Here is a 24,095-nt window from a genome sequence, read left to right on the forward strand (position 1 = left end):
GATGTAGCTTACAAATTTCAATACAAGCAAGCAAATATTTTAATTTTTTTTGCAGTTTCATTTTGCTCACTCAGGAGTTCAATCCATAATTGTTGCTGTGTTATTGCATTAGAATATGCACCAGGCAACCATCACCCTAGAAATTTTACATAAAAAAAGTGTTCTTCAAATCGGTTTGTATAACTTCACCACACAACTGTTGCTTTGATCAAATAAACATATGTTTCATGGTTTCAATAAATTCAAGTCCAATTGTTATAGTTGCTAAAACAGAAAATATGTATCCAAAGCACAAGTATATGTATGCTTTTGAAAGATACATGTTTTAATTAATACTACATCATTAAATTTTCTGTAAAACAGGAAGCATCTGATGTGAGTGAAATTCAAAGTATAATTTCTGTTCTATCATGGATGGAAGGCTTAACAGTTTTGCTAAAACTTAACAATATGCTAAAGTCATTAAGTCTTTTAGTGGATGTCCATGCCTGTATTTCCTAGCTCTCTGCTCCCATTTGTACAGTACCTTAAATTATGCCATATCCTACAAATACAAAGTGATTTTGTCATTGTTCTTCTTATTTGTCCATTTTGGACCTTCTCAGATTATACCATTCAATGAACTTGGGAAAGAGTATGACATTCTAGTGACTGACAAGGAGGATGCAGGATGATGAGGTGAAGATGTTAGAATGCAGAAATTTTATATTGAGAACTACTCTTAAGTTATGCTTTCAAAAATGACTATTTTTTAAAACCTTCCATAAACTTCATTTTGACTCTTTTAGTTTCACATGATTATCACCATCAATTAATGTTGAAATTCGGGATGTGTTAGGAACTACACCCTGAAACTTTTCTACAACACTGATTAATCACACAGCAAAGACTTCTTCTATTTTGCAGTAATATAAAGAAAAATACCTAAGGGTGATTAAAGGTATTATGTTGATCTCTGATCCTTAGAACTAACACAGAAAAATTTTTAACGCTTATTCCTGGAAATCAATTTAATCAATCAGCACTATATATGTCTTACTTGACAATATAAATTCAGTCACTTGGCCAGCAGGCTTCAAAGAAGATCACCAGAACTATTCAAAATTTATTTATATACATTAAATGATACTGAAAGAAAAACACAGAACCTGAGTTTTTGGACTTAATTATCAAAAGTACAACATTTTGCCAATAAATTCAATGTCATAAGCCAAAAAAACTTTAAAATTAATTACTATCTTCATGGGCACAAATAAAAATTGATAACTACAGCATTATAATAGCATTAATAAAAGTTATCAAGTTTTCTACAGATTACCAGTTGCTTTATAATCAACATTATGCTGCATATGGCCTGTACAGGGATGTAAGTACCTGCTTTTGTTCAGCACTATGTGCAAAAACATAGAGAATGAATAGAGGTATCATGAACATCATCCTAAAAGGAATGGTTTAAAATGTTCATACTATGCAACTTTTATGAAACCAATGCATTGCCATATTTGTATTTAATCAACAAGACGTTTTATTTGTAGTCTAGAACAAGAAATAAATTCTGTTGATATTTTATGAAACAGAATCAGTACCTGTACAAAAAGGAAATTGTTACAGTTCAATAGCATGCATTAGAAGTTAATCCAAAATGAGTTTCTTAGTATTTTTTTTTTGCTGTTTTTGTTTTTTAAGGTTGGAAAAGGGTTTATAACAGAGGCATTAGAACAGCATATCACCATATTTCAACCTCTTTCCTAAATGGCTAAAGAACTATACAGCAACTTTAAAACTCTTTTTATAAGCACACCTGGGAAGAATACTGAATCCTGTTACTTTCCTCAGTGTTACACTGATGTGGTTTAGACCAGATGTTTAAATGTTACAGTATGTACATTTTCTTCTCTTCTTCTAAGGCAAAAGCAAAATAAAGAGGAATATTTGACTTCACTCCACAAGAGACCTATTTAATAGTTTGGCGGTTATGTAAGTAAAGGTAGCTTGGCTAAGTCAATGTTGACGACATACAGAACGACATGATCCTAATGAGTTGGAAAATATTGGCTCTCATGAGAATCGACCAGATGCTACTGCGCTGAGAAAGCTACTGTATTATTGAATTTCATTTTTATGAGGTAAAATTTATTATTCAACCATTAAGGTATCCCACATGAAATCTTGCATAAAATAGTTTTACAGTTACTTTCTGGAAAGTAGATTTTACTTTAACTTTAAGACATCATTTACATGAGGGATTCAAACGTCTATTTGATCACCTTCAGCACAGAATTTAAGGTCTGTAAGTAATTTTCCCCAAAATACCAGATTAATGGAACTGGATTGTCAACAAAATAATGAACTACCTGAACAGGACGAGGAAAAGTGGTAGCAAGTTCTAGTTTTTCTGAGCAAACTAAAGCCACGTGTGACTATATTTTTTCTTCTTGCTGCATAATGGGGTTAGAATTTAGGTGAAATGGTTACAAACAAAAAAAAAATACATCTCAACATCTCTTATTCAAAATAAAAATTATCATGTAATTTCTTTTAAATGTATTTTATATTTTACCATTTTGCACTCATTCTATCATTTTTAATTTATTTCTAATTCTGTTACTCATAAAAAATAATCTATAGCTGGTTATAATTGTTTTCCTTTATTCTTTCCACTCAGAGAAGCAAGATCACAGAATAAACAACGAATTAAATGTACTGTACTTAGGTTTTGTCTCAGCTCTGTCACTATCTACATTAAAACAAATTTTCTAGCTTCTCAGGCTTTCGTTTCATTGTCAATTCAAATAATGAATATAAAAGTGCTTGGAAAAGCAATACACTATACAAATTTAAGGTATCCTTATAAGTGATCATATTAGTAACAACATTTATTGGTAGATATACTTCATTCCAAACAATGGTTTCTTGGTTCCGAAAATATATTGGTTATTTTTGTGCCAAAGTAATTAGGGGCTTATGTAATTGATCATGTATATACTAAAAACCTTGATGATGTAGGTTCTCATTATACAGCTTTAAGTGTAAGTATATTTTAAATTGAATCATATCCCTCCAGATACATAGTGACACATACTATAATTCTCTCATTATAAAATAAATCAGCATATAATTCTGGTGTTACACTCATCCTTTGGTATGTGAGTTGTAAAATAGAATTCAACTGTGCTTTTACAGAGTAGCCATGTTACATATAACTGAAAAGACACATACATTACATTAATAGGCAAAAAAACATAAAAAGTGAAAAAACAATTTCACATGAGAAATGAAGATTAGAAAATATATGCAGGTTCCATCAAATAAAATAGACAATATTAATTATTTTACAATTGTAATAAATATATTTTGGCTACTTCATAAAGTTATTTTAGACATTAATTTATATAATATTACACTAACTTACTAACAAAGGATGGAAGGAACCTCTTGACCTACCCGGTGAAGTTAGTTCTATGTGTCAATCTGACACATGCCATGATGTGTGCATTCTTCCTGGGCATAAGTGTCCAAAACATGGTATTAAACTCATTCCCCAATATGTGAGAATATATAACAGAATCCAACTGTATTTTTATGGAGTAGTCATGTGATGCGTGACTAGAAGCATGATGTTTTCAGTCATGTTGTCAAATGCCTTCAGTGAGGGCATTCATGCACTATTTAGTTCTGAGTACCATATTTTTGGAGAGACGCTATCAACTGGGAGAGCAGGAGGATTGTTCAAATATGTGAACGGCTCAATCTGTCAATAGGATTAAATAAGCTATATAGCTGCAGATGGCTGCAACAGAAAGAGAATCTTTAAAAAAAAAAGAGAGAAAAATCCTAGAAATTAGAGTTCATATAAAAAAGTGCTCCATATTACCATTAATTAGAGAGACTCAACAAAAAAAATAAAACTTCTAACGTTTTATCTAATATTCCCAAAATTTGACAAAACAACAAATGCTAGAGGAGCTAAGGTAAGAAAGGTACACTGGTACATTTCTGATGGAGATGTGAATTAACTGATCTAAAAATTTTGAAAAATGATTTGGAGCTATGTCAAACAACAAACCATGCATACCACTGGACCCCAAGATACCAACACTGTGACTATATTCCAAAGAGATCAGAGAGAGAAAAAAAGGATTCATAAATACAAAAAATTCACAGGAGCTTTTTTGTTGCAGCTAAGAACTAAAAATAAAAGGGATATCCATGAATAGAGGAATGGCATAACATATTATGGTATATGGAATGTCACTGTGCCATAAGAGACAATGTTTATGATAATGATGATAGCTAATATTTATAGGCACATGCTAACTATGAGGTACTGCTAAGCATTTACAAATATTTCATTTGATCAAAAGTAACAAATGGCATGGTTTTAAAGAAACTGGAAGATTTATACCAAATGAAAAATCAGTAAGTGAACAGAACAAGAAGACTAACTTTTACTTAAACATTAGAATAAAGAAAAACTTTCAAAGACTTAAAAACCATGATCAACACAATGATCACCCATGATTCTAGAGAACCAACACAAATTATGCTACCCATCTCCTTACAAAAAAGTAAGGGACTCAATGTGCACAATGAAATTTTCGTTTTTAGAACACAGGAAATATAGGGATTTCTAATGCTTGATTTTGCATATTACAAGGATTGCATTTTTCTTTATTATACTGAGGAGAATTTGTGGGGAAAGGAAAAAGAGTATAATTCTCCTCCCCCAAAAAGAAGAACAGGTCATTGAAGCAATTTTAAAGTGCTTAAAATGGACCATAAGGCATTTCAGAAGGAAAGAGGGAAAAGTAGAAAACCTTTGAAAGTAAATTGTTACATTTATTATATATTTTTTAAAAGTAAGTTTCATGTAATAGAGATTTATGGTTTCATACATAATTCTCTTTTTCTATTTTACTTTTTATATGGAAATATTAATTTTTGGTGCTTCACTGAGTTCATAAAAATGTATGTATATGAATCCAAATTTTTTTAAAAAAGAATCAGAGCTGCCCAAAAGTAGAAAGGGCTACTCAAGGAATAAGGGCTTCTGGAAGAAATTGGAAAACAAATGATTACAGGATATACAAAGTTAATTATTGCTGTCATTTAGGATGCTCCAAAACCTTTAATGAAGTTGAGCTATTAAAGCTAAAAACTTCAAGTTTTAAAAATTTCCTTCCAACTCTAAAACCTAATGAATGTAGGGTTTTTTTCTCAAAAAATTATAGGAAATTGAACAAATATCAATCAATAAGCATTTATTAAGCGCCTATGTGCCAGGTACTGTGCGAAGTTCTGAGAGTACAAAAAGGGCAACACACTGCTTTTTTTCAGTCAAGAATCTTATAATCTAATGAGGAAATAACATTCAAACAAATATACACAAAGCAAGCTGTATACAAGATATACAGAAAATAATATACAGAAATAAAATATACAGAGAAAGCACTGGAATTAAGAGGGTTTAGGGAAGGCTTCCTATAGAAGTTGAGATTTTAGTGGGACTTAAAAGAAGTCAGGGAGGTCAACAGTCCAAGCAGAAGAGGAAAAGTATTCAAAGTATGGGGGACAACCAGAGAAAATTTCTGGAGCAGAGAGATGTAATGTCTTGTTCATGGAATGGTCAAGAAGCCACTGTCACTAGATCAAAGAGTATGTATTGAGGAGGAAGGTATAAAAAGAATGGAAAAGTAAAAGGGCTGAGTTAAAAAGGGCTTTCTTTAAAGGGCAAAAAGAGTACTTTGTATTAAATTCTAGAGGCAATAGGAAGCCACTGGAGTTTGAGGAGAGTGGGTGACATAATTAGACCTGTGCTTTAGGAAAAGCACTTTAGTGGATGAACAGAGGATGGATCATAATGGGAGAGACTTGAGATTGGAAAACCTACCAGCAGGCTATTGTAATAATCAAGGCATGAAATGATAAGGGCCTGTAACAGGGGGGTGGCAGTGTCAGAAGAGAGAAGGGGACACATACAAAAGATGTTTCAAAGAAAAAATCAAGATGCCTTGGAAATAGATTGTATATGGGAGGTGAGAGGAATTTAACATGACTCAGCCTGAGGAACTGGGAGAACTATGTTGCTCTCTCTCTGATAATTGGGAAGGTAGGAGGGTTTAGGAGGAAAAATAATGAGTTCTATTTTGGATATGCTGAGTTTAAAGTGTCTACTGGACCTCCAGTTTGAGGTGTCTGAAAGGCAGTTGGAAACATGACAGCAGAGGTCAGCAGAGACATTGGGACTGGAAAGGTAGATTTGAAAATTATCAGTAAAAAGCTGGTAATTGAATCCATATGAGCTGATGAGATCACCAAGTGGAATAGTGTAAAGAGAGAAGAGAAGAGGTCCTAGGACAGTATCTGGAGGAACACCTACAATAAGAGAGAATGATCTGGAATAGGATCTAGCAAAGGAGACAGAAAGAGGATCAAATAGGAGAAAACCAAGTGCAGTCATTACAAATAAAAGTGTTTGGTTTATTTTGTTGTTGTTCTTTCCATTTACAGAACTGAAGTGGCTATATTTATTGCTTTCTTGGTTCTACTTACTTTATCCTGTATTGGTTCATAATTAAAATTTATTGTTCTTTACAGCCCAGTAATATTACATTATATTCAATGCCAAAATTTATTGAGTCAAGTTTCCAAGTCAAAGAATGCCTTTTTCATTTCAATTCATTACTAACTAAAAAAGAGCTGCTATGAATATTTTGGTTGATATTGCACATTACATGCCATGTTTCAAACACTATTTTGCTGTTCAAGAATTTTTCAATCATTTCCAACTCTTTGTGACCCCTTTTGGGATTTTCTTGGCAAAGATACTGGAGTGGTTTGCCATTTTTTTTTCCAGTTCATTTTACAGATGAGGAAACTGAGGCAAATAGAATGACATGACTTGCCCAGGGTCAAAGAGTTAGCAAGTGTCTGAAGCCAGATTTGAACTCAGTAAGACGAGTCTTCCTGACTCCAGGCACAGCACTCTACCTACTATATCACCTGGCTGTCCCAAAACACTACAAAGACAACAATAAATTACTGAAAATCTGAAACCTTCAGCTAGTTGCCAGGCATTTAATTGTTAGAATGAATGTAGGCCTCCTTGCAAATAAAGACAGAGTTTAAAACATTTTCTAGATTCTGAACTATTAAAACAACTAAATACTTACCTTCTTTAGAAAATATTTGACAAGTCAAGAATATAAAAGAATGATATTAGCTTAAATTATTGGTCCTCAGACTTTGGTCTCAGGTCCTCTTTACACTCTTAAACATTACTGAATCCCCCCTGCCCAAGAGCATTTATTTATGAGTTATATTTATGAACATTTACTGTATTAGTACTACTGTGAAAAGTTTTGTCCTCACAAACCCCCTAAAACAAGGGTCTCCAAAAACTACTACTTCACTATACTAAGAGTTTTTTTGTTCAAAATAAGTCAATGTCATGGAAGAAAAAGATAAATTGAAAGGCTAAGTACTAAGAATACTAAAACAGATTATCTCACTTTATTAAAATCAGCATCTTTTAGGAGAAAGGGGAACTAATGATTGAAGGATCAAATAGAAAAGTGATATAAACTTCAGAAAACACATTATCAATTTGGACACAAGCAAAGAAGTAAACTGCACGTAAAGTATGATGTGCCTAAATTTTTGTAATATTCTAACAAATGGCCAATTATTTAACAGTGATCTGGGCTGCCACATCACAGTGGAAAGAACAGTAACTTCAGAGTCAGAGGTGGGTTCAAATCCTATCAATGATGCCCTGTAACCCTAAGCAAGTCACTTAACCCCTTTCAATTTCTTCTTTATAAAATTGTTATTTATAAAATGTATAAAATTCTCATTAATAAAATAAGAGGATTAGACTAATGGTCTCTGAAGTCCCAACCAGCTCTACATTTATGATTCTATTAATCTAAGACAAGTAGAAATGCCTCAGTAACAAAATAAGAAAATGCGAATACTTTAAATGCATCTGCGAAGACATTTCTTCCACTGGTTAAAATCACAGTGATTCCCACACACTCTGTTTATACAATTATCATCTATATCTTTTTATTAAATCCATGAAACAATTGCCAAAGATGGCAGTGGGAGACTTCTGGCTTGTTTTTGTATTGTTTCTTTTTTTAAGCTGCTAGGGAGAAACAATATGCCACTGGAGACCTTTCCTAGTGGTTTCTCATTCTCAATAAAGGATCTCTTTCTCCTGCCTCTCTTCCATGTCAGTTCATGGAGCTACCATGCATATCCATCACGTATCAATATACAATATTTTACTTAGCCCCAACATGCATCTTTCCCTTGCCCTCTGAGTTCCTGGTAAATTTGATTCTCTTGAGATTTCACTTTTCTATTAATTACAACCATATATAATCACCAAAAGAGACATTAACCTTAAAGAGATAGGCTTTTTGGGAAAATATGCAGTTTGGATTCAATGAAAGCTCTCTACAAAGTTAAGTGACAGAGTGAGGGTTAGAATACAGATCTTCTGACTCCCATTGAAGCAATATTCCACAACATCATGATGAATCTAATGCCACCAACTAAAGAAAACATGCCCATTTGTCAAAAAAGAATTACTTGACTGACAAGATGTAACTGAATAAGCCCAGAGAGATACTGAAATCTTACTTACATGACAAACATTCTTCTTATGTGGCCAGAAAGCTTCCTGAAACTGAGAACATACACCTCATGTAAAAGTAAAACTCACTGGGCATGAGGAGATAAGGAAAGTTGTCCCTTTTGCAAATTAGGTTTTCAAAGAAATTCGATATTTCATCTTCCAACGATTTCCTTTACTTGCTACAATATGTTCACTGCTTTTTTCTGTGATAAAGATCAAATTCCTTGGCTAAAGAGAACAAACTACTGACATCATATTCTCTCAAATCTGTAAAAAATTAGTTCCACTAATTTCAGATGTGCCAGTGACAGAAAACTATAATATGAATCACTTAATCTTTTGTCAATTGTCTAGGACCATTTTTTACAATACCTATTGCCAGAACTTTGTTAGCAATATCACAGAACATTACAAATATCACAGATTTTAAATCAAAGGTTTTTCACTGGTCTATGTCAAAAATAAGAGAAAGACAAAAATATAAAAGAATGTATCATCTGCTTAGTGACTATATAAAACCCAAGGCTATTCAACATACTCAAAGCAAAATAAAAATAAAATATATAAACATAAGACAAGAGATAACTAGACCAAGGATCAGAAAGTATATGACAGAGCATCATATAGAATGGCATATGGAAAATACCTGAAACTTTAAAACGCTAGTTGCATAATTTTTGAAAAGTCAAAGCCTAATTTAACAGTAAAATTAAGAGTCATTCTGCAGTTGCCCTTCTTGTGCTCCCTGCAGGTAGAGATTTCTAAATATGTTTTACAATCCCATCAATATTATACGTGTGAAATAAGTTAGCTTTTTTTTTTTTTACTTTCCTTTAAAAAAGTTATGTTAGAGTTATTTGGCATACACAATCACACATACAAACATATCACAGAGGATTTAAAGCTCACTGGAACTATGTTATGGACCTCCAAAAAATGTATCTTTATGCCCCAGAAATTGCAATCCCAAATATGTACATATGCTTCACCAAATATACACATAAAGGGAAAGACAATATCAGAATTCAGTAATTCAAATATTATATGACAAATCAAATTTCCACTTCCAATTTTTAAAAATGTTATTACAAAGAAATATCAGGATATCATGCATAGAAAATACTGTGAGAAAAAAAACTGACATATTAGCCAAAAGAAAATTTACAAGAAAGATATGTTTCTTAAAAGTTGTTTAGGAGATAAATTTACATGCATAAATTTTCATATATCAATTCCTACTCTTCATTTTTAATTCAGAAATCAATTATATCAATTATATTCCCTCTCATTACCATGGAATGGTAAAATTACACTGGTAAAAAAGAGATGAAGCCTTACACTTCTATTGCACTAAAACTTTGACTTACAGATCACAAATATATCTAATGAAAAAAGTTCACAAACTTAACATTTAAAAAATGCATTCAAAACAGAAAAGAATGATATCTCAAATGCAGAATAAAGTTTTTAAAAATCCTATATGTGACAATGAAATGTTCCTAGTTTGGTAGAAAATAGGGAGAGGGAAAGCGGAGGGACAAGGACAGGGACATAACTCATTTCTTGAATTCTAAACACATGCTATAAATATACACTATTATAGAAATATATGAGAAGTATAGAACACTGGAGATACAGGTTTGAATGAGCTTTTCAGAAATATTATGACATTACCTGAAGTCTGGAAGATGTCAGTCATCAAAGTTTCATTCACAACTGAAGAAGTGATACCTCCAGTATGAGACCAACTTTGGTAAATTGTTTGCAGCAGTAGGGTCTGTGCCCTTGTTGCTTGAATTGTGAGGTTGGGAAGTTCAAATATGCATTCATTTAAAGGAACCTGAGATCGTTTGCTCCTGTTTAGGACAATAACAATAATTAACTAAAATCAATCAATTAATCAATAAACATTCATTACTTGCTTACTAAATGTCTGGCACTGTGCTAAGCACTGAGGATACAAAAAGAAACAAAAAGATGGTCCTTACCCTCAAGGAGCTTACAATCTAATGAAGGAGACAACATGAAAACAAATATATATAAAGCAAACTATATAGAGGATAAATGGGAAATAATTAAAAGAGGAAAAGTGATGAAATTAAGGGAGGTAATTGAGGGTTTCTTTTAGAAGGTGGGATTTTAGTTGGGACACAAAAGAAACCAGAGAGGAAGAAGAACATTTCAGGTATAGGAGACAGTCAGAGAAAATGCCAACAACAGAGAGATGGAGTGTCCTGCTCAAGGCCAGTTTCACTAAATCAAAAAGAATGGAAAGCTAGGATAGGTTAGGTTATAAAGGGTTTTGAATTCCAAACTGAGTATTTTGCAAATGAAGCTGGAGGGGAACATGATTTGACCTTTGTTTTGACAAAATCATTTTAGCGGCTAAATAAAGAATGAATTGGAATGGGGAGAGACTTGGGGCAAATAGACCTACCAGCAGGCTACTACAGTGATCAAAATGATGAACAGCATCAGAGAAGGAGGAATATATGAGAATTTGCAAAGGTGAAACAGGCAGGTCTTGGGAATGGCTTAGATATGAAAAATGAGAGACAGTGAGGAATCCAAGATGACTTCTATGTTGTGAGGGACTGGGACCGTTGTGGTGCTCTCCACAGTAATAAGGAAGGTGAGGACATGGAGGCTGGAGAGAAGGGTTTAGGGGGAAAGACAATGAGTTCTGTTTTGGATATACTGAGTGTAAGATATCTGCTGGATATCCAGCTCAAAATGTGTGAAAGGCAGGAAGAGATGCTAGACTGGGGGTCAGTAGGGAGTTTGGGGCAGGGTAAGTAGATTTGAAAACTGTCAGCATAGAGAAGGGAATTAAATCCATGTAAACCAGTAAGATCACTAAGTGAAGTAGTATAGAAGAAGAATAGGGGGCCCAGGACAAATCATAGAGGGTTACCAGTTAGAGAGCATGTAGTATTTATAAACCTGGATACCCCAAATTAAAATGACAAAAGGAAAAAGTGACAACAGTATTTTCAAATGAAGAGATTAAAATAGATATGATACACCATGTAGAAACAAATTAATTTTTGTCTTATTAAGACTCTTTTGTAGTCTTTTTCCCAAGGATAACAAAAATGAATCAGCATCGCATGGTTACTAGAGGACTAGCTAGCCTCAGGACCAGGGAGAGGTAGGTTTGATCCTGTCTCAGCTTTAGACAAAAATATTGGGTTAGTCATATAACCAGTGAATGCCTAAGCTATCTCAAAGACTAGGACTAAAAAATCAGTTACTACTCTGCATTGGCAGGACTTTTCTTACTGGGAGTGTCCTATAATAATGAACTTACAACCTAGACTCAGATAAACAAATACTATTTTAAAAGCTCATAAAATTCTATAATGAGATACAGAAATTATTTGGAGAATTATTAATTTCAAATCAAATACGTGATTTCTAGTACCCAGGTTATCAAAATACTATCCTCTCCCCCCAAAATAAATATAATACATATCCATCCATCCAATCAATCAATAAGGACTTACTCAGTATCTACAACTTGCCAGCTCTAAGCTAGATATTAGGGATAAAAAGACAATAAATCAAACATCCTTTGCCTTTGAGAATCTTAAAATCTACCAGGGGAGACAATAAGCACACACATTAAGTACATAAAATATATGCAAATAAATACAATATAATTTTCAGGGGAGAGTATCATCAACTGAGGGATCAAGAAAGGTCCCAGACAGAAGATGGTACTTTAACTGAGTTTTAAAAGAAACATTAGCTTGTAAGAGATTGTGGTAAGAAGCTGTAATGATAAGGGAATTTGAAGATCTTCCCTGCCCCTTAATAGGCCCATATGACCTGCTTTGGGCTGTGACCCAGTCCACAGCCAAAGTCACACAAAGTCCATGTGATGGGAGGAGCTTGCTGAATGGGTAGAACAGGAAGGGTACAGCAGGGAGAGAGAGTAACGCAGAGCTGAGAGAGAGCAGGAGGAGCAGAGCAGCTAGTAAATGGGAGAGGGAGTGATTTTGCCTAAGGGATCTTATTCGTGGGGTGGCCTGATTGAGGGAAGGCTTAGGGACGGGCAGGTGTTATGGCAACCAAATTAGGATCTTTGGCTGTTTTTGTCTTGCTAAAAAGAGCCTGTGATTGAATAATGCGATTAAAGAAGTAGTACCCCACCCATTGATGGGCGTGCCCACTGAGGGAAGCTAGATTAGAGGAGCTGTTTTGTAGGAGGGTCCTAAGTACTACTTTTTGTTTTTTCTAATGAGGCACTAGGTCGAATGATGCCCTCAGGCTCTGAAAAGTGTATAAATAATCTGAGGGTGAGGTTTTACTTAGGGGCTTACAGACTAGAAGTGTTTGTTTGGCCAGAAGAGGACTCTGGGAGCTAAGGAGCAAAGGAGCCCCACCTACCACCCCCTGGCTTAGAGAAACCCAGATGTTCCCTCTCTGGTAAAGATGTATGTATGTTAATGGTAAGACATTTTGGAAGCATGTCTGTTGACTTTTATTTCTCTGTATTTTCTTTCAAGTTCGGGGTGCTGACTCCCCTGAACTAGGTGAATGATATATGTGCTAAGTTAAAGGAAGGATAACTGTGCTTGAATAAAGTGACTGTTAACCCCTCAAAAGCTGTCTTTCTTTTTAGAGAGGCAGATCAAAGAACCTGTGATAGCAGGCCCCCTTGTGTATGTTGGGGTGTTTACTGATACACCAGGCGCCCTGCAATGGTGCAGTGTAAAGATTTCATTGTTACTATGATGGATTTGGTTTTCTGGTATCTGAATGGTTTCATCTTTGAGGAAGAGAGTTTATATTTTGCAAATTTACCCTGGAAATATGCATGCATATCCATAGCGGCTGCTGCGGGTATGGCATTGGCATTAAAGAAGGGAATATATGGAATATATTAAAGAAGGGAATAGGTGGCTAAAGAAAATTTCAATCACTGAGTATTTATATCATGTATACACTATTTCCAATCTTCTACTTTATAGACAAATGAAAATAACTCTAGCAGTAAAAGCTCTTATTTTTATCAGGCAGAGGAATACCATGGAGGAATAGGGTGGGTTGCATTAATTTACAACTTACAACAAAAGCCAGTTTTTTGTTTTTTTAACTACTCTTAAAGAAAAATTTCTAGAAGATTCCTATATCTCAAACAAAATGTTAAAGAACATTTCTTCTTAAACAGAATATTTTGTACATAGAATCACAGGTCATAATGTAGTGCTGGAAGAAAATCTGGAGGTCATTTAATCCAGTTCCCTCATTTCACAAAGAAGGGATATGAAGCCCAGACATGTTAGACTTGCCCAAAATTACTACTTAAGGTAGTAAGTGGCAAACTTGAAGTTTGAATTTAAGACCACGTAGTAAGTGGCAAACCTGAAGTTTGAATTTAAGACCTGAGTGTATATCTGAGTCTATTAACCGACTATATCTATCACTTATTTTTTACCAAGCATTTCACTTTGCTTACTATCATTGTGTGGGTTTCTAATAGTTTTCCCAACCATCCCACTTTCCATTTTTTCTCAGTGAGATCCACAGGAGAAAAGGAGTGAGAAAGGAAATTGTTTAAGATGAAGGCAAGTGTATTACTTACACAACAGGTACTCCAGAGAGCACAGTGGAAGATTGGGGCAGCTGTATAATAGGATACTGGGGAACTTGGGTTAAGAATAATGGTACTAACAGCAGTCAGTAGATGATAGGAGAAGAAGCTTTGAACAATGACATCCAGGGGGTTCAGAATCACTAGGATGAGAGAGTATGATGGAGAGAGATTACTATGTTAATCACTGAGGAACATTTAAACCAAAGTTGGCAGTATGATTAGCACTGCATGAAATCTATAAATTAATTTTAAAATTTGTAATGGTAATTTAAATGGGAAGAGCTTTCCCAATCATTAATAGGCCCATGTGACCTGCTTAAATCACATGACAGCCTAAGTCACATGTGCTGGGAGGAGTTTGATGAATATGTGTAACAGGAAGGGTGGAGCAGAACTGAAAGGAAGTTATTGAGAGCAATTAGGGTGGATGGAGGGAGAGGACACAGGCAAGCAGGCACAACTAGGATCTTGAATATTTGTTTATGGGAAGGCCCCGGAGGTGGGGTGGAAGTGGAGGAGAAAGAAGGCTTGGGAATGACTTTGTACCCTCCAGTGATGATGTGTGTTGACTTCTTGGCTACTATGATGGTTTTGGTGTTTGGGTTTGGGGATTTGGCTTTCTGGCATTTGAATAAATGTTTTTCTTCTACCTTATATATGGAGAGTCTGTTATGCTTTGCGATTCCAAACTACACCTGCATATTCATAGTTGCCCTTGGTGCTGTGAATATTGTCTGGGTGATATATCTGGCATCACGAACAGGATCACAGGGTATAAAATCTCTATTTGGAGGCAGAAAGGATTTAGAGAAAGAAATGGATATCCCAGGATGGGAGGATTTACAGTGTTCTTCCTTAGCAAGGGAATGGGCTAAAAGCACTGGACCCTTTGAAAACTGGGAAGCAAGGTTACAGGAGGGGAAACTTAGAGACTTGGAAAGGTGTTTGCAAGGAATACCAATAAAACCAGGAAAAGAGCTGGCAGGGGCATGTAGGAGAGGATGGATTTTTATTGACAGGTTACCATATTATGTGTGAAAGCAGAGACAAGCTGCTGAAGAAAAAAATTCAGATGGAAAAAGAGTTACCTAGTTTGCATAGGAATTCTCAGTGTTCAGGCTCCCCTTTAAAAGAGAAAGCTGAAGGGGAGGGAGGTATCAGGTAGAAGAAAAGGATAGCATTTAGCTAAGCAGAAGTTGAAGGCTGGCAAAGGAAGTGTGCAAACAACCTTTGTACAGACCCAGCCTAGTTGACATGATGGCAACTGCCAGGAGAGTGCAAGGATGGAAAATGTAACTAAGTCAGAGTTGGAAAATGAAACAATGTTGTAGAGGGAGACTTCTAAGGTCAAAGCTCACCCCACACTAAGGAGAAAACAAGAGAACCAAACAGGAAACACATTGTTTAGGGACATAATTGAGGATTTTATTCAGCAGGAGGTCACAGATATTTTGAGTCAGTTCACCCAAAGGTTGGGAAAATTGTTAATATCTTGTTTGGTGAGAAGCAGTGATGAAGGAGTGGAAGAGTATCAATAGATGGTGCTGACTGCTTGAAATTTATAGGTATTAGAATCCTTTTGTACAGCAAGCCTTTAGAGATTAAAATATGCAAGGAGGTAACAAGATAACTAATCCGTTAGCTTTCGTTGCAGAAGCATGCAGTAAGCAGTATCCTACAGATTCTATGCGGCCTAGTAGAGACAAACACTGATATTCACTTAGGGACTACATAAGAAAGCTGAAGGAGGAGGTAAAAAAGACTGCCACAATGATCGGAACTGCAGATGCATACTATGATGCCCCCTTAGCAGTTTCTCAGAGGAATATAATAGTGAAGATGGCTCGTCCTGCTTACAAGCAACTAGTTTTGACTCTAATAGTTGGGGAAGTAGGGCACATTCTTTCAGAGATGTTGGACAAAATTTCACAGTTAAGTGACTTAGAGGAATGAGGAAAAGACAAATTTCCTCAAGAGAGAAAAGTAAATAGCCAGCAGATTCAAAGTCAGAATAGATTGACAAGAAAAGAATTGTTTAGTGCTCTATTGAGAGCAGGGTTAGATTTTGGAAGCACAGATGGTACTGCAACTAATGAACTATACCAAAATGTATTAAGGGGCTTTACATCACAAGGAACAGAGAAGTAAGAACTGCCCCTACTGATCCTCCTGAAACATTGTATTAAAGTTCTTCACACCTTCAGGGAGAATAGGAAATTGGTCCAGCCCAAGCTCAGATTAAAGAAATACAAGGATAGGATTACAGATCCCATATCAACTTGACCACATATTGGAAAATGGATAAAATACTGTAACTAGGTCATTAATAGACACTGGGGCGAGGGCCTCCTTTATATATGGAAACCCTGATAAGTTTAAACATGGAACTCCTATCACCATCACATGACTGGCAGGGGTTGACACATCAGCCAGAGAAGTCAAACTAAGGATGAAAGTTGGACAACTAGCTAAGAAAAAATAATGTACCCAGTCCAGAATACTATACTGGAATAGATAAATTGAGAGGTATGACTCTAAATTTAGCTGAGGAAGGTACCAATTATTTGCAGTGAGGAAGATAGGAATTAATATGGTTTTAGTGGGTAAAATAAAAATGAACCTAATCACTTTATCTGAAATATCTAAAGTAATTACTTTAAAGGAGTATCATGTGCCAGGTGGGGAAGATGAAATTGCCAATATCATAAAGGAATACATTAAAGCATGAATTTTAGTCCCTACAACCACTCTATGGAATGGTCCTGTCTGGCCACCTATCATATGGTACATGGAGGATGACAATGGATTATAAACAATTGAATAAGGTGATTTCCTCCTTGTATGCTGCTATTCCAGATACCATTACCTTACTAGACAGGATCTAGAAATATGATGGCACTTAGCACACAATTACTGACTTAGACAATGCTTTCTTTACTCTCCAAATAGATTCCAAACAATGGAACCAATTTGCTTTCACTTGGCAAGGCTGACAATATACTTTTACATGCTTGCCACAAGCATATCTACATAGTCCCACTACTTGTTATAGGATTGTGGCTGAACATTTAGATGAATTCGAGGTTCCTGGTGTACAGCTTATCCACTACATAGATGATATATTACGATATAGGGAAAAAAATGTAAAAGAAGCTTGAGAAGAGTTTGATGCTTTTAACTGAGCATATGAAAAGCAAAAAGTGGGAAATTAACCTTGCAAATGTTCAAAGGCCAGCTCAAACTGTATTGCAAAGTGGGGTATGCAATAGAATAAGGAGATGCAAGAGATTCTCCCACAAATCTGACAAAGGATTCGGAATTTTCCTATCCCCACCAATAAGAAAGAGCCCAAAAGTTTATAGGATTATTTGAATGTTGGTGACATCACATATCACACCTAGGACAAATTTTGAAACCCTTATATAAAATTAGTAGAAAAAATTATGAATTTGATTGCGGACTTGAGTACAGTAAAACTTCTGAAGAAGCAAAGGTCACTATGCAATTGGCAGCAGATATATGGCCTATACAAAGTGGCCCAGTGATATTCCGAGTGACTGTACAGGATAATTAGGTAAACTGAAGTTTATGGCAAAAATAACAAAGCCAAAATGTACCCTTAAGATTTTGGTCTAGGAAACTCCCTTCATCTGCAATTCAATATACCCCTTTGGAAAAGCAGTTATTAGCTGCATACCAGGCTTTGGTAGAGAGTGAACAAATGACTTTGGGCCATGAGGTAATATTAAGGCCTGAAATCTCAATTATGACCTGGGTAATGAGTACTGCAGCTTCTCACAGAGTTGGATATGCATAAACTGGCATAATTAAATGGAAATGGGATTATTCAAAATAGATCTAAAGCAGGCAAAAGTGGAGTTTCTGCTTTACCTGAATCTATAACAAACACAGATACTGAGGGAAATGATACACCCCCTGAACCAAAGCAACAGTTGGTACACAGTCCTTGGTAGAAGGGAATGAGGGATATGATGGATTAACTGAAGAACAAAAGAGACATGCATGTTTTACTAATGGAACAATAAAATATCTGGGCCACAAAGACACTGGAAAGTGATAGCCTATAACCCATGTACTAGGCGGACTTTGGAAAGTACTGGAACAGGTAGAAGTAATCAATATGCTGAACTAATGGCTATCAAAACAGAACAAGGAAGGCAGTGTCATACACTCACTTATTCAAGGGTGGTAGCTAATACATTAGCTACACGGATGCCCATGTGGAAAAAATCAGAATTGGGAAATTCATGGCAAACAAATCTGGGGCAGAGAATTATGGGAAAACATATGTCTTTGGTTAATAATTTGTCAGTTTTCATGTAGATGCTCACATGGCCCTCACCATGCCAGAACATGAATACAATGAACATACTGATTGACTAACAAAGGCTGCTACTCAACATGTTGTCCCTGCTCTGATACCAAATAATGATCCAGTAGTAGTAAAATGGGTCCATCAAATGGTCTGTGAGATGGCAATCAAATTAGGATCTTCTGCTGTTTTTGTCTTACTAAAAGTGCCTCTGACTGAATAATGTGATTAAGGAAGATCTTCCTTATCCATTAATGTACCTGCCCACTAAGGGAAGCTTGATTAGGGGAGCTGTTTTGCAAGAGAGTCCCAAGTACCTTTTGTTTTTTTCTATTAAGGCACTGGGTCAGAGAGTTATGTCCTCAGGATCTGAAAAGTATATAAATAATCTGAGGGTGAGGTTTTACTGAAAGTGTTTCTTTCACCAGAGAGACTCTGGAAAGCCACTAAGGAGCCCCCCAGCTAAAACCCAAAGTTGGTGCTTCCCTCTCTGGTAACTGTATAGGTATGTAATTGTCCAACAGTTTTGGAAGCTCTGTCTATTCACTTTTGATTTCTCTGAAATTTTGATTTTGATTTTCTCTTATACCTGTGCTTGATTAAAGTGACTGTTAACCCTTCAAAGGTTGCCTTTCCTTTTAGAGTCAGATCAAAGAACTTGTGATAGCAGCCCCCCTCTGTGTATGTTGAGGTGCTTACTATTACAGTTGGCCAGTTAGGGATACAGGCCACACACCAGTGGGCACAAGACCAAAGTATTAGTATCTCCCATTCATGCTTAAAACAAGAAACAGAGGAACGTTATATATGCCACTTGGAAAAGGAACAAACTGTTCATCTGGTAGTAACAGGAGAGATAGCAAGGGGAAAATTACCAGCCCAAATTTGGCAAATAAATTATATTGGACCCCTACCCCAAGATAAGAATGCAAAGTTATATAAACTTATGTTGAAACCTATTCAGGTGTACTAGTGGCATAGGGACTACTATAGTCCCTATAAGAATGTGACCAAGAAAAACACCTGTAAAACTCTACATATCATAAGTCTATATTATGGAACCCCAATGCAGATCCAAAGTGACAATAGGTCACATTTCAAAGGAAATGAAATGAAGAGATACTGTGTATTAAACAACATAGAATGGATATATCATATTCCATATTATCCACAAGCATCTGGGTTAATTGAAAGAATGAATGGATTATTGAAAAAATAGTTAAGGAAGTTAAGTTCTAATAATCCTGATCAACATTAGAAAGATAATTTGTTTACTGCCTTGTGTAACTTGAATAATAGATTATTGTAAGGATGTACACCTCTAGCCAGAATGATGACCCAAAATCTGCAAATTAGAAAACAACAAACACATAAGATCCCAAATAATGAGTACTGGACAGTGAGACCAGATGTCCCAGCACCGTATCTAAGGACACCTGGTTAAGAAGGATATAATTTACACTGTTTAGAGGGCTTAAGGTTGGACAGAAAAAAAATAAGAAAAGCTTTACTGGGATGTGTATGAGAATCCATAAAAATCATTTTGGACGGATACTAAATCAGGAGTAGCACTTTGAGGAATACATGTATTGGCTGGAGTGACAGATTCTAATCATTAAGGAAAAATTGTTGTGACATTCCAAAATTTAAGTGAAGAACCCATACAGTTTTGTAATAATGACAGAATAGTTCAAGTCATTATTATTCCTTTTGAAACAAAACCCCTTGTGGAAACTGACTCTCCTTTTGAAATAACTAGTAGAGGAACTGCAGGATTGGGTTCTACTGATAGAATAAGATTGGGAGCTAGAGTATGGGTAAAACAGAAGTCAGACAATTTTCCAAAGGCTGCAGAAATCATAGCACCTGTGAAAGATAACACAACAACTGTTGTTTATTCAGAAAATGATTATGAAATTGTACCCTTAATTCATACACTCTATCGTGAATGAAGGCTATGATAGTAGGTTCATGGTCTCCAGAAGCATAGCTGACCCTATATCTATTCTGCTTCTGGTTATTGTCTCCCTGCTTCTTTTTGGTGTTTTTGTCTGTTAAACTTATTTGCTAGATTTGTTTTCTGCAGGCTTAGTACCCTCCACATGCAGATGCCTGAAATGACCCCTTGTTTACAACTGTGATGTGTCACTGACCTAGCTGTGGATGCCAGCTAAAGAACTGACCTCTTGAATGGGACCTCTTGGGGCAGATAGCTCTATATCAAATTTCATCAGGAAGTACCTATAGAAGAAGAGAACTTCACCCTTTGCCCCAAGATTTTAAGCCTGATTTATTTGAGGGGATAAAGGGGGTTTTGCTCAAGCCCCACCCTAAGATGTTGTTTTATGTGCTTATTTTGTGTGATCCCTGTTACACTGTTGTAAAGTTCTGTTGACACCAGTTGCCTGAGATATTGTTTTATATGCTTATTTTCTGTTATTCCTGTTATAATTCTGTTGATAGCAGTTGCCCCAATGACCTATGTAATGAATGTGAAAGATCTTGGGGTCAAATGTAATGGTAATTTAAATGGGAAGATCTTTCCCATTTATTAATAGGCCCTGCTTAAATCACATGGAAGTCTAAGTCACTGTGGTGGGAGGAGCTTGCTGAATGAATGGAACAGGAAGGGTGGAACAGAACTGAGAGGAAGTTATTAAGAGCGGAGGAAGAGATAGGACACAGGTAAGCAGGCACAGCTAGGGTCACGAGTGTTTGTTGAGGCTTGGGAATGGCTTTGGACCCTGCAGTGATAATGTGCATTGAATTCTTGGCTACTATGACAGATTCGCTTTCTAGTTTTTGGATTTGGTTTTCTGGTATCTGAATAAATGTTGTTGTCTGCATTTTATATAGAGAGACCATTATATTTTGCAGGCATATTCATAGTCACCCTCAGTGCTGTGAATATTGCCTGGGGGATACAGAAGTACTTTGATTTTTAAAATAGCATATCACTGACATGAGCAATGAATATTTCTCTAGCTACTTAAGCTAGATTTTGGGGGTTTTTTCCCCTTTAAGGACCATTTTGTAATTGAGTCAGCACAGGTACTGAGAATGCTTTACTAGACTAACTCAAAAAATTTAATGCATTTTGTAGGTGTTTGACATGGCACTTCCCTTCTTACTACTGCTTCCAGGACTTAAACATCAGAAATGATGCTGCTTTTTAAAGTTTATTTTGCAGCCTATAATATTACAGAAGTGATTAATTTCCTCAGCTTTTACCAATTCTCTAGAATTAATAAATAAACCTTCATATCCTTAGCAGAGATAGCTTCATCTCTTTGCTTATCTTTAGCTTTCAATTCTTTCATGTGATTCCAGTGGCTAGCATTTGTAGAATGTTTATAAGATAATGGAAAAGAAAGGGAATAGGCATGCTTTGTTTCAGGGAATAAGGGGAAAGGAATAGTGTGAGACACTTTGCTAAGTATTTTTTAAAATATTATTTCATTTGAGTCTATTTTTAATAAGAAAAGACTCTAGTGTTTCTTCATTGCATATAATATGCTAGCTTTTGGTTTAAGATGAGATTTTATCATATTAAAATATACCTCTTTGCCTATACTTTGTAAGGTTCTTAATACGATTAAAGTACTTTGACAAAGGCTTTTTAAAAAATCTATTGTGATACTCGTGTTTTGGGATTTTTATGTAAAGACTAAGTATGCTGATAATTTTCCTAATGTTGAACCATATTTGTATGGTTCCAATATTTTTAATGAATCATTTTAAAAATAAATTCCTGCAATCTTTTTGCCAGAATCTTACTTTTAAATGTTAATGAGCTACAACTAGAATGTGAATTCATAAACAGGAAACAGAAACAATTAAAAAAGAAAAATGTACACTTTTGAACATATCAAATTAAAATCTACCCTATAAACAACATTAAGATATCTAGAATAAGAAAAAAAGGGTCAACTGGAAAAATCTTTGTATCATTTATCTAAGATAAGATTTTGATATACAAGAGACACAAATAAAAGCAATAAGTAACTAAAAGCCATTCTCCAATACGTAAGTGGAAAATGGATATGAACATTTCTTTAAAAAAAAAGAGAAGTGCAAACTAATAATAACCATATGAAATTATGAAAGAAATGACTAAAAATAAGAGAAATACAAATTTTTAAAAACCTTAAGGTTTCACATCACAGTCAGTAAACTGGTAAAAAAAAAAATTTAAACGAGAAGTCAACGTTGGTAAAGTTGTAGAAAGATAGGTATTGTCGATAAGAATTAGTTCAAACATTCTGGAGAACAATTTGTAATTATGCAAATAAAGTGATTAAAATGTCCACACCCTTTGAGAAATTCCTAGGGTTACGCCTTATGGAAGACACTGATAAAAAGAAAAGCTCAATATGCATCTAAGTATTTAATAGAGGATTCTGGGAAAATGGCAAAGTAGGTCAGAAAACTTTCAGCTCTCCAAATTCCTCCACAAAAAAAGACAGAACATTACCTTAAAGCAGGAGAAATAAATGGGGTAAAGCAGTTGTCCTACAAAGACAATTTAAGAAGATCCCAGGAAAAACTGGACTTCCAGGGGTGGAGATTTGGCCCAAGTGAAGTGCAAACACCTCCAGGCCAACTGTGCAGAATCAACAAACAAGCCCTCGGAGGAACTGAGTTGAAAGGCAGCCTCAGCTTTAGAAACTTTCATCTCATAGAGAGTGTCCCTATTGAGGGCTAAGTAGGAAAAGACTGAAGGACCTTCCACTGTCTAGGAATAACAAGCACAGCTGTGCTGACCAGATGTGTTGTCGACTATAGTTGCAAGCAGAAGGAGATAGCCCACAACTAGTGAGTGCAGTAGCGGAGGGGCAAGGACCTGTTGGCTATGGTCACTTGCAGGAGAGTGGAGTCTGTGGTTTCAGTTACAGGGCAGAGAGGACAGCTGTCCTTTGCAGCCACCAGAAGAATCACAGGAAGCATGATCATTTGCAGGATAGTGTAGCTGGGGGCCCTACTAATGGCTTACTGGTGGAGTGGGACAGACCAAGGTTAAGCCTCAAGCCTCAAAAAATAACAGTAAAAAGGACCTGAGGCTTGAGGCATCATTCCCCATAGCTTGGGACTACAACTTGATTACACTAATAGCTGCTAAAAACAAAATAAAACAAAAAATAAATAAAAATGATTAAGCAAATGATTAACCATAGATAGCTGATATGGGGGTGGAGAAGATCTGGGTTCATATTCAGAGGAAGATAATACAAGCTAAAAAAATTACTCCTTTGAGAAACATGAGATGGTCCCAAGTACAAAATGAACTGTTGAATTTTAAAAGGACATGAAAAATCACATAAGTGAGATTAAGGAATAATTTTTAAAAAATAAGAGCAATGCAAAAATATCAAGAAAATTATGAAAAGAAAGTCAATCAACTAGAAATAGAAAATCAAAAACTTAAGGAAAAATATAATTCCTTAAAAATTAGAATTGGACTAGCAGAAGCTAATAATGTTCTAAAACACCAAGAAATCATAAAACAAAATCAAAAG

At 35.4% G+C, this 24,095-nt stretch overlaps 1 protein-coding gene across 23 annotated transcripts in view; it reads right to left on the reverse strand.

Moving 5' to 3' along the window:
• The window catches only part of VPS13B (vacuolar protein sorting 13 homolog B), a 1,048,068-nt gene that overhangs the window by 830,815 nt on the left and 193,158 nt on the right, over positions 1 to 24,095 (reverse strand). For 21 of the 23 annotated variants that reach the window (XR_011966588.1, XR_011966589.1, XR_011966590.1 and 18 more), the window contains one exon: positions 10,319 to 10,500. The exons of 1 other annotated variant lie outside the window; for it this stretch is intronic. Coding sequence is in view for 18 of the 22 variants with exons in the window: in XM_072606881.1 (XP_072462982.1) it covers positions 10,319 to 10,500 (182 nt within the window). In the remaining 4 variants the exon portion in view is untranslated. Of the gene's footprint in view, positions 1 to 10,318; positions 10,501 to 24,095 lie in introns of those variants that run through there. One more of the 23 variants, XR_011966591.1, reaches the window with a different exon arrangement.

This window comes from Notamacropus eugenii, chromosome 4 (genome assembly GCF_028372415.1).
Source record: "Notamacropus eugenii isolate mMacEug1 chromosome 4, mMacEug1.pri_v2, whole genome shotgun sequence".
Taxonomy (NCBI): domain Eukaryota; kingdom Metazoa; phylum Chordata; class Mammalia; order Diprotodontia; family Macropodidae; genus Notamacropus; species Notamacropus eugenii.